Source organism: Microplitis mediator, chromosome 2, assembly GCF_029852145.1.
Source record: "Microplitis mediator isolate UGA2020A chromosome 2, iyMicMedi2.1, whole genome shotgun sequence".
Classification (NCBI taxonomy): Eukaryota; Metazoa; Arthropoda; class Insecta; order Hymenoptera; family Braconidae; genus Microplitis; species Microplitis mediator.
Window position 1 is genome coordinate 25,795,631 of NC_079970.1, and position 15,532 is coordinate 25,811,162.

Below are 15,532 nucleotides of genomic sequence, written 5' to 3' on the forward strand. Positions count from 1 at the left end.
CATCAGAAAAATTTTTAAAATTCTTATGCAATTTTGAAATTTTCACCTGTCAAAATTTATTTCATTTATTAAAAATTAATTAAATTTTTGTCTGCTGCTTTTACTGTCATAAAAATCCTCAAAAATCATAAATTAATTCACAAATAGAAGTTCTGAGGTCAGAATCAGCGGCGCGAAATTTGAAAATGTGTCACATGACAACTTGCCGTTGAAAACAAACGTCATTAATCAGAATGAAAAAGCACCTTTAGACTGTCATCCTTCTCTGGTTCATAGAACGATGTCCATGCAACATATATTTACATACTATACATAGTATATAAATATACACATATATACTACCTGTAGACACAGACACAACACAAAGTGGAAACGTATTTATCACTCATTGGTTGAATTGATAAAATATATTGTTAAATTATTTGTACTAAATATTGAGCCTTGACTAGTAAAATAAATGCTTATCATTTAAATAATTATTGCCTTAGACCAATTAAATATTAAGTAAGCATAAAATATAAATTTTTAAAACATTTGTTTGTTGTAACAAATAAATATTTAAAAGTTACATGTATTGTTTGTAGCTTATATATAAAATATTTAAAAATGTCATCATTGACTTTTGACACGAGGAATTATATTTAGATAACTTAATGACATACGTTAAATGATTACGACAAACCAATATTTAAAACTGGTTAAACAATTTCAGGTGATTTTTTTTTTTCATTTTAAAATACAATTTTTATTCTTGTAAATGTTTATATACTTGTTGTTTTTAGGAAGAGGTTCCCTGAGATGTTTCAAATGACGCAATATGTGGCTTGATGATGATTTTTCCAGACTAGTTTAATTTAAATATGCTGAGAATAATTGTAAAATTATTGAGACGTTAAGTTTGGCGGGTTCTTGAAGAATGAACGGAAAAAACACTTGCGGGTCCAATCCTGCAAATCTTATTTGTATAACCTAAGTTACTATTTACGTATATAGATCGTTTAAAAAGCATGATGATGATTTTTAATGTTAAAATGTGGATGAAAGCTTGGCTGCTTTGTGTCTGCTGCGTGTTAGCTCAGCAGGATCCAGAGGTAAAACTGAAATCCTTATCTTAAGTCAATATTACTTTTTGATATCGATTACTTTACTCATTTAAATTGCATAATTATAATTATAAAATGATTTATTTTATTTATTAGAACCGCAGTACGAGTTTGATATCCGAGCAAGATGATCCGCTTTTGCTATTTCTGACAATCAGTGGGTCGTTTGTTGGTGTCGGCCAACAGTCTGGTAAAATTCGCTGGCGCCAGGACAATGAACCGGTTGTCAAAGTCCCGTATGACGTCACCCAAACATCTCCAATGTTTTTACCAGATCCCAAAGACGGATCCTTGTACTTTTATGGAGCGGGATTGGAAGTTTTTAAAAAATTACCCTTCACAATACCACAGCTGGTAGCAAAAAGTCCTTGTCGCAGCAGCGATGGGTATCTTTATACCGGAAGAAAAACCGACACCTGGTTCAGCATTGATCCAGTGACTGGAGAACGCGAACAGCTATCGGGTTTCGATGAGCCCGATAACACGTGTCCACTTGAAACACAAAACACTATTTTTGTTGGTCGCACCGAGTACAATATTATAATGGTCGACAGCAAGCAGAAGGAGCGGAAATGGAATGTCACATTCTATGACTACTCGACGGTAAACATCGAAGGAGATGACGACTATAATTTCGTTCACTTCACGACTAGTTCCACAGGTCGCGTTGTGACACTGGATCCAAGATTTGGGGCTGTTTTGTGGGAACTGGATCTAGAGAGTCCAGTTATTTCTGTTTATACGATAGACAATGATAATTTAGTATCTGTGCCTTTTACAAGTGTATCAGAAGATACGCTGAATAATATACTTGAGCGGTTCAGTTCTAAACCAAATGACATACAATTATACCCTGCATTGTATGTTGGAGAACACAGACACGGTTTGTATGCACTGCCTTCGCTCGTAGACTCCTCTACTGCGACAATTTCCTCAAACGCTGGACACCTGATGCTCGAGGGTCCGCGCGCGATTTCAAATTCACCTAAAACTGATGATGACAATGAAAAAATATCCGGCAAAGTAAATGAAGATCAAAAGCTAGACGAGATACCGCAGAACAATAATTTAATTGTCTTGGGTCACTACAAGATGTCGGAGTTTAAGCCGCTGAATCAACCGCTTCAGATAACCGGTCGTTCGGATCCAGTTATTCAGAGCCTAGACATCCTGAGCAACTCGACGGGAAAGATAACAATTATTCTGTCAAATCACGAAGAGATAAATGGGACCAATAGTACCGAGCATCGCAGCTGGAGCAAAGCCATCGCGAACAGTTACAATGTCAGCAAACGCTGGTTAAATCAGCAAGAGAACAAAGACATAAAATTGACTCTTGGAATAGTGATTTTAAGTGGCTTCACATTTTTCATGTATATTTTTACAAAAGTCAAAAAGATTGAGAATTTATCCCAAGGCTCCAGGGAAAATAGTCGGTCTAGCAACTACAGCGGCAACGGAATCACCACGATACCTGAAGACATTGGAGGTGGCACCGTAAAAGTTGGAAAGATAATATTTAATATTGATGAAGTGTTGGGCAAAGGTTGCGAAGGAACGTTTGTTTACAAAGGAGAATTTGATGGCAGATCTGTTGCTGTGAAACGTCTTTTGCCCGACTGTTTTACCTTCGCCGATCGTGAAGTCGCTCTGCTGAGAGAATCAGACGCTCATGCGAATGTCGTAAGATATTTTTGCACAGAGCAGGACCGCATGTTTCGTTACATTGCTCTTGAATTGGCCCAAGCTACCCTGCAGGATTACATCGCCGGCAGATACGATCGTAAATCAATTTCTGTTAAGAATATTTTGCGTCAAGCAACTTCTGGGCTTGCTCACTTACACTCTTTGGACATCGGTAAGCCTTGAAAAAATAATTTAAGTGATACGTGAAAACTAAGTTACAGTAAATTCATTTTATTTTTTGCAGTCCACAGAGATATAAAACCACACAATGTTTTGCTATCGATGCCAGGGCCTCGCGGCGAGGTCAGAGCCATGATATCTGACTTTGGATTGTGCAAAAAATTACAACTCGGCCGCATGTCGTTCTCTCGCAGGTCTGGCGTGACTGGCACAGAAGGATGGATCGCTCCTGAAATGTTGAATGGCGAACGAACGACCTGTGCTGTTGATATATTTTCTCTTGGTTGTGTATTTTATTACGTTTTGTCCAACGGTAACCACCCGTTTGGCGATAACTTGAGAAGACAGTCCAATATATTGTGTGGAGAAAGCAATCTATCCACGCTAAACAATATCAGCAACAGTGATAAAGAACTTGCATTGATATTGATAAAGTCTATGATTGATAGCGACCCTACAAGTAGACCTCCGGCTCTAGCAATTCAAAATTATCCGTTCTTTTGGAATCCATCTCGCATTCTTAACTTCTTTCAGGTAATATATTGCCATTAGGGACAAGATTTTGAAATTAATGGTTCAAATGTTTGATATTATGGCGAAAATATTGATCTTATAAAAAAAAGTTTTAAACAAAAGTTGTAGAAAATTTAATTTTCGAAAAAAAATGTCTCTTATGATTTTTTTATACGACCGATATTTTCACCGTAATTACAAAATTAAGATTCATAATGAATGATTCAAATTTTAGTTAATTATGAAAATTTGGATTTTGAAATTACGTCTTTTTTATCAGTCCTACGAAAAAATTACAAGAGAAATTTTTTTTAGAAAATTAAATTTCCTACAACTTTTATTTGAAAAATTTTTTTATACGAGCAATATTTTGGCCGTAATATCAAAAATCTCACACTATTAATTATTAATTATTTTTACATTAAGGCAAAAATTCTGGCCCTAATTATTAATTACTCTTCAATACTTAATTAATTAAATAATTTATTTTGATACAGGATATCAGTGATCGAGTTGAGAAAGACGATGCCGGTAGTCTTGCATTAATGGTACTGGAGTCCGGCGGAGAACGTGTGGTTGAAAAAGATTGGCGCAGTTGTATCGATATCGAAGTTGCCAATGATCTTAGAAAGTATAGAAGCTACAGGGGCGAAAGTGTCAGAGATCTTCTTCGTGCACTTAGAAATAAAGTATTATATTTATTGTCTAATTAACGTCAAAAGAAAAGAAAATAATATATTTATCACATGATAATTAATTATTACAGAAACATCATTACCGAGAATTGACGCCAGAAGCTCAGGCAAGTCTCGGCGAGATCCCGGTTAAATTTACCGAGTACTGGTTATCAAGATTTCCACACTTGCTATCACACAGCTGGTGTGTTATGCAAAAATTCCGGAATGAACCGACTCTGCAAGATTATTATCATAATGATTATGAATTTACGACTTATCATGCCTATAATATTGTCGAAGAAATATCTCTTCGACCTTTATCATTCATAAATAATACTGGGTCATCAGCAGCAGAAGCTGTCCAACCAGAATCTCCGACCCCTCCGTGGAGGATACGTAACACTGTCGATTGGAGTCCGAATCGTTCTAGGTTTCGTCCCAACAGAAAAAGACAAGAGAGACGAAAAGCTGAAGGTCCAATTGTCTGGACTCTACCGTCCGCCAGTTAAGCCTTCCACGGTCTCAATAATATTTATATCTTTCTTACGCGAATTACCGCCAAAATATAATTTAATAAATTAATTAATTAATATTTTTAAGGAAAATTTGTGATAATTACGTCGTAATCAAAAAATATGTCAAGTTTATTGTCATTTTTTCATTTTTTCTGCAGTAGTTTTAAAAATCATAGCAATAGAATTTTTTTTTCTTTTATATGTGAGCACAAATTTTATTTTTTTTGTAATAATTTAAAATATTTAGTGATTGTTAGAAAAAAAAAATATATATACATATATATATACAAATGTATTTTTGTTGTGAATCCACGAGCACTTGAATTGGGAATGTATAAAAAAGAAAATCAATTTTTAGATATATATTTATATATTGAATTATAAAAAAAGTAATCAAAAAAAAACAAAAAAAAAACAAAAAAAAAAATAATGATAATTGTAAATAATAATTTGTAAATATAATATTTACACGATTTATGAACTGTGACGTGAGTTTATGATATTCTATTACTATAAAATAAAAACAATTAAAAAAAAAAAAAATGTACGTTTATAAAATGTCGTCAATATGACAACTAGTCTTATCAATTGCACTGTGTGATGTTAAAATTTTCATACAAAAAACATCTTGGACTTCGTCGAGAGCAGTCGCGCCTTTGAAATTACGACAATTAATGTCGGCACCATGTCGCAGCAGTAGTTCGGCAATATTTGAGTCACCGTTTTTGGCAGCTAGATGTAACGGCGTATCACCGGTGTAATCATGTACATTTATGTCAATTGTACAGCAATTCAACAGCAATTTTACAACTTGAATTTGACTGTAGAGACAGGCAACGTGAAGAGGCGTACGATTTTTGTTTGTCGTTCGGGAGTTTACGTTAGCTCCCGCGTCAAGTAAAATCTGAACTAATTCAACGAGACCAATTGCACTGGCGTAATGGAGAGCTGTCTCTCCTCGTGCATTCGAGACATTTAACCCTAAGGCTATCGTCCGGTTGTCTTGATCAGTTGCTTCTTCCAAAGGCGCGCACTTTTCACAAACGCAGAGAGGATGGCAGAGACGTGGAGTTTCATCGGCGGGTTTTACTGGTGGACCTTCAAGTCCCAGATAATAGCAAGCTAGTCTAATGTCCCCGCTGCAGATTGCAGCCAATAGTTTGTCAACTTTTTGAATTTTATCCGGCGCCTCTTCACATACTGAAGTATTTTTATTGTTGTTTTTAATTTTAGATTTTAATTCATGAGATTGCTGGTGACTGCGGCGATTCCTGACCCGGCGGACCGTTTCCACGGTATCTGGATGCTCTTCAAGACGTCTTAGTATGTGACTATTGTGCGCAATAGTCAAGGGTGTCTGGCCACGTCGATTGGCAACGCGTTTTTTAGCTCCATGTTCCAGTAAAATTTCAACGATGGTCATGTAGCCCCATTTGGAAGCAAGATGCAGTGGAGTATCTCCAACATTATTAGCGCAGCTCGTATTTATTGACACTCCCATTTGTTCAGAAAAATAAAGCAGGGCTTTGACACAGCCCTCATGCCCGCTGTCTGTTGCCAAGTGCAGTGGACTATTCCCTCGATTGTCAAGTAATCTTGGGTCCGCGTTGGCATGCAGCAGAAGCAAAACGGTATTTTGGTGACCTCGCATTGCTGCGCAGTGAAGCGGAGTGACACCTTCGATGTCCACGTCGTTGGGATCTGCGTGGTGTATCAACAAAAAGTCAACTACTGCCACGTGCCCGCACAAGCTGGCAATATGAAGTGCTGTTCTGCCACTGTCGTCCTTGGAGTTAATGCTCGGCCTACTAGACTGCGCCAATTGAATTTCAGTGAAACTGGACTCGCACTTCTCACACCGACACAGTGGATGGCAGAGTTTTGATTCTAATGTCGACTTTTGTTTCTTTTGATTTAAAATTATCTCGATTTTATCTAAATCGCACTTCTGAACGGCGGTAAAAAATTCGTTTACTGTCGCAGCGATTGATTTATCTTGTGATGACGATGATGAGTCATCTAGAGATTTGACTAGAGAAATTTTTTGATTTTCCACAGACAGTTCACCTGATCTTATATGTTCTACAGCGGCTTCTAAAGTTGTTATGAGGAATCCAACTTCATCAGATTCATTTGACGCATTAGCTGAAAATCTCAATTGTTTCATAAATTCCAACTGCGCAATCCAATTCGGTAAACCGGTACGGACGACAATGTAAATAAGTATTGGCAATAAATCATCAGAACTTATTGTATAAATATTTTCTGATATATTATGTACTGCGCGTTTTAAACATCCGACTTTACCAAGCACCGTGACAAAGGTATCCAACCGTGATAATTCAATTTTACCACGTGCTACTCCTGACTGTATATCATGACGAATGTCTGTTAGATCCTTCAGTTCCAATTTATAAAGATTTTTTATTATTTTATTTAATTCCGCGTCATCTTGAGACGTAGTCGTTGACACAGCACCCGGTAATAGATTACGTAACTCATACAAAACGTAACTTTCAACGGCTAATTTTATTGTACGACAATAATGCGGACTTGTTATTTTTTCATGTAATTTTGTCGCATTTATTATTTTATCCAAACACTCGTGATACAATTTTTCAATCAATTGTCGCTGTATTTCTATACTATTTTTATAAAAATTGTTTTTATGCGAATTTTCAAACGACTCAATCAAACAATCCAAGTCACGAAATAAATTTTTATCATCAACTTCTGTCCATAAAAAATTCATACAGTCACCGACGTTTGATAAAACCACAACATCATTGTCTAGATCCAGTGATCCAGGTGTCAGCGGTCGTTCAATGCACCTGTTAATTTTTAAATAATATTTATCATATATATAACTATACAATGAATCATTATCATACTGATTGCTTACCAAACTGTATACTTTAATAAATTATCCGTGTAAAATGTTTCCTCAAAAAGTAATCTAGACGTTTTGTTATTAAACTCGTGGTCTTTGAAACTCAGATGACGGTTCATCAACAATATTTTATTACCGGTGATTGTTTTAAATGTCTGTTGATGATCGGAATCGTCATCCTGACTCTGAGGCATCAGCACATGTCCTGACACGTCATTCTCAGTTACAATATAATTATTTTTAAAACTGCCTGTACGTGGTACGCAAATTATCCAGTTGTTATCAACTGTTTTTTTAAATATTTCACGGTAATTTGTTTCGAGTGAACGCAAAAATATATTTTCTGATAAATTCTCGTCGTAAGTTGACTCCATACTCGGGCTTGTGGTTGTGATCCATTAATATAAAAAGAATATCTATATATTTATGCAATTACAAGATGTTGGATTCTGTAATCAACCTGTAAAATTAATATTATTATTATATATATATAAATATATAATTATACTGATAGAATATAAACATATGACAGTGAAAGTAGCAGAGACAGTTTTAATATTTTTTTATAATTAATTAAATGTTCATTAAAAAAAAATTGCAATCATTTTCTTGAACAATAAGGTATATATTTATATACTTTATATTTATATGTGTATATAAATTATTATGTTGAGAGGTTAAAATTCGAATGCTGAAAGTAGCCGACATTTGAAAATTTTGTTTTTAATTACCGAGTTAATTGTCATCAGAAAATTTTCAAAAAATATTTCCAAGAAAATTTTGAAAATTTATCCCATGTATTTTTTAAAATTATTACCTGCGGGTAATTTATTTTAAGTAAATTTTTTGACTGCTACTTTCAGCAGCAATTTGATGGTCACTTCCAGCGACTTACTAATTACTGTACCAGTTATCGACCACTTTATTGTGACGTTTAAATTTTAAAATTAAAATATAAATATACTTAATTTTATTAGCATAATTAAAAAATATAAACTTACATTATTAAGTACTCAGTGTACTCAAAATAATTCATAGATTTTAATGTCACATAAACGGACACATTGTTTTTGATAATTACTTAAAATTTTAATTATCAATTATCAATTTTTTTTAAAGCTGTCACTTGATACCAGTGACAGTAATTTATTAATTTATTAATTTGCATACAATAACAATTTTTTAAAAAATTTAAAAATAAAATAAATTTAAAAAAGTTCAGGAACCAGGTCCTGGTTGATTACTGGGTCCTTAGTTTTTAAAATAACTCTTATTGTTGACAAAAACAAATTTAAACCGTCTCTGAATATCACAAAAACACGTGACGTCAGTAACATAATATTTGTACTGGGGAAAATAATAATAAACAAATAAAATTATTAAGTTATTAAACAAAATAAATATGAAGATAATAAAAATCCTGTTATAATAAAATAAAATAATTAATTAACTCAGATATTCCAACTCGTAATTATAATTAAATATAATTACTGATTAACTAAGAAAATAAATATATGCATAGCTCGGATACCCCAACTTTTTTTAAAAGAAATTCTTTATATGTCAATATAATATAAATAAATACATATATATATCTTTGTAAAAATAACAATAATAGTAATAATAATAATAAAATTAAAAAAATGTAGTGGTGATAATGAATTTTCAGCGCATTCCGCAAGATGTCGTCAAGGCTGATTATTTAAATTTAAAAAAAAATTAATTATTTATTGTTCCGGGTATTTAATAATGACATTACATTAATAAATGAGCTGTGAGATAAAACTAAGAGTTTTATAACTCAACTAAAGAATAATTAAATTTGAAAAACAATAAGCAGAAACAGGATAAATTGTACTTAGAACGATAAGGATAATTGAATGTCATAATTATAATTATTGAGAGAAATAACAATAAAAATGAATAAATATTGCAACAGAGATTATACAGTGTAAGGATTTAAAAACAATTTATAAAAAATATTTAAAAATTCAAAATGGAATTAAGATTATAGTTTATCGTTTTAAATATTTTTTTGCTTTATTTATCACACAAGATTTAAAGATATTAAGTATGTCGATGATAACACTGTCCAATGAATGACATTTTTCACTTAATAAAAATTACGATAGACGATTATTTAATTGTTTATTTTAATCTTTTTATTATTTACTTTACTTCATTACTTTTATGAATTAATGTTAATAGTAGAAATTTTTTTTCTTTTCTTTTTTTTTTTAATTACTTTTTTATTATTACAAACAAATGTGGATCAAGGGTAAAGTAATTGCTGCAATTGTAATAAAAATTAATTTATATTTATTTAAATTTTCTTATATATAAATAATACATTTAATAACAATAATAATACAGCATTTAAATTTATTAATTATAAAATTACGAATAACAAGACAGGATCTATTTACAATATTTGGTTCTTAGCCCACAGGATTGATCAATTTATTTATAATTATTTAAATAAATTGATCCTCCAGGTGCAGTCACATTCAATAACAATAATATTAATTAATTAATTAATTAATTAGTTAACGGTATTACATATAAATTATCATGGTAATCGTGAATCTATTTGTCCTTGTTGTTTTTTCCGCCTTTTGGCGCGATCTGCGTGCACGAATTCCGGGTTGTTCCAATGCTGAACTTCACCGCTTGCGTACAAAATAAATATAAGATTCGTAACAATAAGAACAATAAAAACAATCCAAAAGACTAGTCGCCATTGGGCGTTTGTATTGTCGGGTGTTAGTTCGCCCACTACGATTGGAGTAATGATCCCAGTGAATGCACCGACCCCATTTACCACAGCCATCAGGGTACCAGAGTAATTCGGGCTCAGATCAAGTGCATTTACTTTCATCCCGGGATAGAAAGTTCCCATGAGTGTCATGCCGATGGTGAACATCGCGACGACAGTGAAACTGTCGCACCCGGCGTAAGAAGCCGCTACTATGAAAACACCAGGTCCTACTGAAGCTATGGTCGTTCCTATTTTACGTACATTAGTGCGGGATAAATGTCCAGCAGTGATGATCCAATCAGCGAACCAAGAACTCAGAATACTGCAGATCCACATACTCAAGTAGGGCAATGACGACAAGTAGCCGTTACTCTTTATGGAAAATTTCAAAACACTGCTCATGTATTTTGGCAAATCAGTAACCATCGTAAAGAAGCCCCAATCATGACCAATCTGTGCTGTTATCAATGCCCACACTGGCGCGGAGGTAAACATATGACGCCAAGATACCGCTGGAGGTTTTTTGTGTGTATGTGCGCTCATTCGCTCATGAAGAAATTTCAATTCACCTTCTGATATAAAGGGATGCTCGCTGGGATTGTTGTAACACACAATAATCCACACAAAGAACCAAACAACACCAACACTACCAAATACGTAAAAGACTGCGGGCCAACCGACTGTCGAGTAATGCATTATCACACCAGATATTGAAGTGGTAAAGACAGTTCCCAACAAGGCACCAGCAAACACCAGTGATCCTATTTTCGAGCGTTCTTCGGGAGGTGTCCATTGAGCTAGCATGGCATTCAATGCAGGAAATGTCGTGCCTTCACCGAAACCCATAAAAACTCTCAGGACAATGAGCGCTGTCGCTCCACCTAGATCAACTGCCAGCGGTGTCAGGAGTGTAAATATTGCAGTAGACAATATTCCAAGGCCTAGTGAATACTTTCCGCCGAATTTTTCAGCCAACATACCACCGGGAATGTGAGTCAACACGTAACCCCAGTAAAATGACGACAAGATAATACCCTGGAGCGATTCATCCCAGTGGTAGGTACCACTGGTTGAATTTACCGGTGGGTCCAGATGATGGATTTCACTTTTACAACTGTTTTCATCGGTAACTGCCGACTCGTTTTTACTCTCCGTTACTACCATCTCGGTTATTGTTATTGACAAGCAAACCCGCATGGTGTAGGCATTGAAAATAGCCAGGAATCCCATGATCGCAAACACCCATCTCTGCTGGATTTGAATACCTAAAGCAATTAATTAATGAATAAAAAATAAATTAGTCTTTGGAATGAATATAAATTCAAATAAATTTAATATCAAACAACAAATTTATTATCAAAACTTACAGCATGATCTCCACAGTGACAACATAATTAAATAAAAATTTTAAAAGAACGCACGTGGATCCAATCAATATTTCGACTACTAAATTAAATTAAAGTTCAAGTTATTTAAAATTTTAAAATATCTAGTCAGCTCACTTATGATTTAAAATTTAAAAAATTACAAACCCGTCACCTGCTAGCTGGCAACGAGTAACTGAGGGTTCAACCACTGCGAATCTGCTTTATATCTGATATCGTGTATCGGCCGGTGCTCTGTGTTTTACCTCTACCTCTACCTCTCTACTTCGATAAGCTAAACTCTACCAAGCTACGTTGTCTTACTGTCATCTCAAACAACATACTATATTTACAACCGCTATAAAAAAAAAAAAAATAAAAAAATAAAAAAAATCACAGTTACTTCAACTAAACACCAAGAAATTGAGGAAAAAACTTTCCCGCGAGATTACACTCGGAGCAAAGTAAAAAAAATTTTTATGTATTCAGCCTTTTTTTTTTTTAATGATTAAACCCAAAGGTAAATGCTTTCTACCAGCGATATTGATACTCGTTGACATTTGATTATTATCATCCCGACTAATTGCAATTTTTTTCCCACTATCTATAAATACTGATGCCATCGACAATTGATATGATAAAAAAATAAATATCCTGCATCGGACGTTTTAAATTCATTGTTTTCATAATTAAAAAAAAGTATTAACTTTTTTGAAATCTCGATGCACAATCAAGTTTTGATTTAAAATTTTCCGACATCGCTGCATAAAATAAACAATTTTTGAATTCATAAATAAAATATTCAAGTATTTAAAAAATTTATGAAATCGAATATCGTTAGTGTGCAACAAGTATTTAATTGTGTGATTTATTGTCTACTATTATTATTATTTTTTTAGAATTATTAGTTATTAACGATGCAAAAGACGCTGGATTACATTAAACTTGACGACCGTGAGCTAAATGATAATAAATATTTAAAATTTATAAATGACATACCGCGGCGAGATATTTCCAGCGCTGGTAGATCTGACGTTATTGGAGCTCTGGTCTTTGTTTTAGGAAGTAATGGAATTGTTTCTGTGATATATATTTTCCTTGGCATTGTTAGTTATTTTCCCAGTGCACGCGACGCAGTTCTTTATCAGTTACTGGTATTCAAATATATACAATAGTTATATACTTATAATCAGTATAATTATTTAAAATTTATTATTATGACAGTTGATGTTGATGACCCAACACACACTTAAATTGTCTAGTTGCACATCAGGGTTTGCTGCGATGCCTTATCAGACTCAAAGTCGCGGCCGTACGACGTATCGATGTCTCAGGAAATTTTTTATATATCGTCCGGCTCACAAGTACATATGCAATTTTTTAAATAATTAATCTTGTCTTAACACAGCAGTTGATCGGAAGTGTTTATTATTATTATTATTTTTATTTCATTGTTGTTGTTAAACAATAAACAAAATAAACAATTAATTTTTCTTAATTAATTTTTTTATTTTTACAATTTTGTATTACAAAAAAAAAATTGCCGTCGATTGTTAATGTAATTAATTTAAAAAATTATCCTCGCATGAAAAATTTAATTATTAATTAATTATAATTTTAATGGAAATTTTAATTCATCTATTCAAATTTATTAATGATTAATTATCATTGCGCATTAACGGGAAATTAAATTGAAAATTTATGACAGCTTCAGGGAAAAATTAAAATTTTAATGATTAATGAATAGTTTTATTAATGGAAAAGTGATTAATTAAATTTATAATTTAAAAAAATTTTGTTTATTAATAAATGGATTTTATTATCTATTTATAGCACAGAGATATTTTGTGTAGACATAGATGAGTTGGGTATTAATGGAAGCTTCAGTAATTCAAGTGCACGATAAAAATCACGTGAAGAATTTTGTAAACACGACGGTATTATCAAAAACATTAACTTATTCACGTTCGCGAGTTATCTGTAGAATTAATTACAAATGATTCTTAAAAATACTCTGATTGAATGACGATTGCTACTGAATGATACCGGGGATTTTTTTGACTCATTCAGATTGATAATATTTAAATATAATCGGATTAGTTATTAATCTTAATGAATGAAGTTAAAATATTTTTTTACCTCAGGAATCAGCGATATCGTTACTGAATTCGATTGCTATCAATTAATAAATAATGATATTAAAAAACTACTTCGATATAAAAATACAAAGTGTTAACTTAAATAATACTCAAGTTAGCCGACGTCTAATAATTTTTTAATTGTTTTAAAAATGATTAATTATAGAAAAATATTTCAAAAATCCCACACTTTTTTATATTTTCTCCATGTGCATTTTTAGTTTTTTTTTTTATTGATTTGTTGAAAAAAAATCCGGAAATTTCTAATTGTCTGCTAACGAGGATCATTAAATTAAATGTATAAAAAAAATTAACATAATTATTATAATTAATGATGAATAAAAAATATGGTTGAGTAATTCAACAATTACTTTTCTTATTTTTAAAATTATTTCTTACTATGGATGGAATACGATCACGCAGATTATCAAATTCTTTAATTCTATTGCTGACATACTTCTTCATCGTGAATTCCTGTAAATAAATAAATAAATAATTATAAATTGCTCAGCACATTCATGTCTTGGATTTTCAGTATCAATTACCAGCTAAATATAACATCAGAACATAAACAACAAATATATCAGGATATGAGTGTGAATGTAACTGACAAGTGGCAATTTTTAAATTTTTAAGTAAATAAATAAAATGTTAGTGGATTAGAAAAAATGAGTATTTAAATCAGTGAAAAATTAGTACGCGCGTTTTTTTAAATTTCATTTATTTATTTAAAATTTTTGAATTGTCTGTCTGATAAACTCATACTCATCAGGATGTGTTTGAATTTAAGAAACTTATTCTTGGAATGATGACCCTGAATTCTCTATGAGCGCTTACATTTAAAATTCTGGAGTCACTGTATCGTTTTTCATAACAACTGGTAGCATTTTTTAAGAAATGAGTCTTTTGTAACAGCGCTCGACTATAAATTATATCACGATTTAAATAATGGACTTACAAATTCTTTCAAGTAGTATTCTTTGGCAAGATTGTACAGATCTTCAACGGTCCAGGTTAATTCATCAGGTTTGTTGAGCAGAATGTACTTGCAGTTTTTTTGATGCTTGACATGTTCATCCCATGGATTATCAGACTCTTCCCAGCCGTCCATGGGTTTGTTGCACATAAAACATTCAACTGAATCCGGCTCATCTTTTCCTCCGGTTGCGAAAAATCCAGCCGCGGCCATGCTCTCAGAATTGCATGGAGCCGTGGATTCGAATGGCCAGTATGTGTAAGTACTGAGTCGGTTTCGCATCCAGAACATCGAGTCTTTTGGTCTGCACAAGCAAATTATTATTTCGAGGTTATAAACATTTCAAATGTCATTAAAAAAAAAATAAATTGAGGTAAATAATTAGTATCAATTTAAATATAAAAATTGTGGTCTACTTACGGAAGTTCATCCATTATTTATATTTATTTATTTTTTAAATTTATGAGTAAATTAATCTGATAACTTTTTTTTAACAAGACGTCAAAAGCCGTTGGACGCCAAATTTGAATTGGCTAGAAAATGGCGCCACTGGTCAATTACCGCGCATGTGTTTATTTTTAAATAATTTCAGAATCGTCGTCGTCTAATACCCAGATTCCAATGATCCAGATCATAAATATCTAGAATTCTGTCACTTAGACATCAGTTTCCTGATGATTGCTGATTAATAAAACACCCAGTCACGATAACGCACCAGATAAAATTTAAATT

At 32.6% G+C, this 15,532-nt stretch overlaps 4 protein-coding genes across 7 annotated transcripts; 1 reads left to right on the top strand and 3 right to left on the bottom strand.

Moving 5' to 3' along the window:
* Positions 1-348: 348 nt before the first annotated feature.
* Positions 349-4,941, top strand: LOC130663824 (serine/threonine-protein kinase/endoribonuclease IRE1). Of its 2 annotated transcripts, XM_057463311.1 has the most exons (7): positions 349-504; positions 585-712; positions 783-1,091; positions 1,200-2,961; positions 3,034-3,503; positions 3,980-4,171; positions 4,249-4,941. In XM_057463311.1, the coding sequence occupies exons 3-7, from the start codon at positions 1,008-1,010 to the stop codon at positions 4,666-4,668; spliced, it is 2,928 nt and encodes a 975-aa protein (XP_057319294.1). In that variant the 5' UTR covers positions 349-504; positions 585-712; positions 783-1,007; the 3' UTR covers positions 4,669-4,941. The 2 variants fall into 2 exon arrangements, with proteins under 2 accessions (XP_057319294.1, XP_057319293.1); XM_057463310.1 differs by having other exon boundaries at positions 355-712.
* On the bottom strand, positions 3,977-9,124 carry LOC130663825 (ankyrin repeat domain-containing protein 27-like). 2 transcript variants are annotated; one of them, XM_057463312.1, is made up of 3 exons: positions 8,566-9,124; positions 7,577-8,024; positions 3,977-7,505 (listed from the first exon to the last, which is right to left on the bottom strand). In XM_057463312.1, the coding sequence occupies exons 2-3, from the start codon at positions 7,936-7,938 to the stop codon at positions 5,225-5,227; spliced, it is 2,643 nt and encodes an 880-aa protein (XP_057319295.1). In that variant the 5' UTR covers positions 7,939-8,024; positions 8,566-9,124; the 3' UTR covers positions 3,977-5,224. The 2 variants fall into 2 exon arrangements, with proteins under 2 accessions (XP_057319295.1, XP_057319296.1); XM_057463313.1 differs by lacking the exon at positions 8,566-9,124 and adding an exon at positions 8,382-8,399.
* Positions 9,125-9,866: 742 nt separating this feature from the next.
* On the bottom strand, positions 9,867-12,827 carry LOC130663829 (putative inorganic phosphate cotransporter). 2 transcript variants are annotated; one of them, XM_057463319.1, is made up of 4 exons: positions 12,686-12,827; positions 11,855-12,044; positions 11,690-11,768; positions 9,867-11,587 (listed from the first exon to the last, which is right to left on the bottom strand). In XM_057463319.1, the coding sequence occupies exons 3-4, from the start codon at positions 11,712-11,714 to the stop codon at positions 10,134-10,136; spliced, it is 1,479 nt and encodes a 492-aa protein (XP_057319302.1). In that variant the 5' UTR covers positions 11,715-11,768; positions 11,855-12,044; positions 12,686-12,827; the 3' UTR covers positions 9,867-10,133. The 2 variants fall into 2 exon arrangements, with proteins under 2 accessions (XP_057319302.1, XP_057319301.1); XM_057463318.1 differs by lacking the exons at positions 11,690-11,768; positions 11,855-12,044 and having other exon boundaries at positions 12,686-12,821.
* Positions 12,828-13,217: 390 nt separating this feature from the next.
* LOC130663836 (baculoviral IAP repeat-containing protein 5-like) lies at positions 13,218-15,473 on the bottom strand. Its single transcript, XM_057463339.1, has 3 exons — positions 15,221-15,473; positions 14,783-15,104; positions 13,218-14,298 (listed from the first exon to the last, which is right to left on the bottom strand). Exons 1-3 carry the CDS (start codon positions 15,232-15,234, stop codon positions 14,185-14,187), a joined length of 450 nt encoding a protein of 149 aa, XP_057319322.1. The 5' UTR covers positions 15,235-15,473; the 3' UTR covers positions 13,218-14,184.
* Between the last annotated feature and the right edge of the window lie 59 nt (positions 15,474-15,532).

Excerpts from the sequence above, each read along its gene's own strand:
- LOC130663824 (XM_057463311.1), top strand. The coding sequence starts at position 1,008 with ATGATGATGATTTTTAATGTTAAAATGTGGATGAAAGCTTGGCTGCTT. Across the intron at positions 1,092-1,199 it reads TAGCTCAGCAGGATCCAGAG|AACCGCAGTACGAGTTTGAT; the intron begins GTAAAACTGAAA and ends TTTATTTATTAG. Across the intron at positions 2,962-3,033 it reads CTTACACTCTTTGGACATCG|TCCACAGAGATATAAAACCA; the intron begins GTAAGCCTTGAA and ends TATTTTTTGCAG.
- LOC130663825 (XM_057463312.1), bottom strand. The coding sequence starts at position 7,938 with ATGGAGTCAACTTACGACGAGAATTTATCAGAAAATATATTTTTGCGT. Across the intron at positions 7,506-7,576 it reads TTATTAAAGTATACAGTTTG|GTGCATTGAACGACCGCTGA; the intron begins GTAAGCAATCAG and ends AAAAATTAACAG.
- LOC130663829 (XM_057463318.1), bottom strand. The coding sequence starts at position 12,791 with ATGCCAAGGAAAATATATATCACAGAAACAATTCCATTACTTCCTAAA. Across the intron at positions 11,588-12,685 it reads GCTGGAAATATCTCGCCGCG|GTATTCAAATCCAGCAGAGA; the intron begins GTATGTCATTTA and ends TAATTGCTTTAG.
- LOC130663836 (XM_057463339.1), bottom strand. Across the intron at positions 14,299-14,782 it reads AATACTACTTGAAAGAATTT|GAATTCACGATGAAGAAGTA; the intron begins GTAAGTCCATTA and ends ATTTATTTACAG.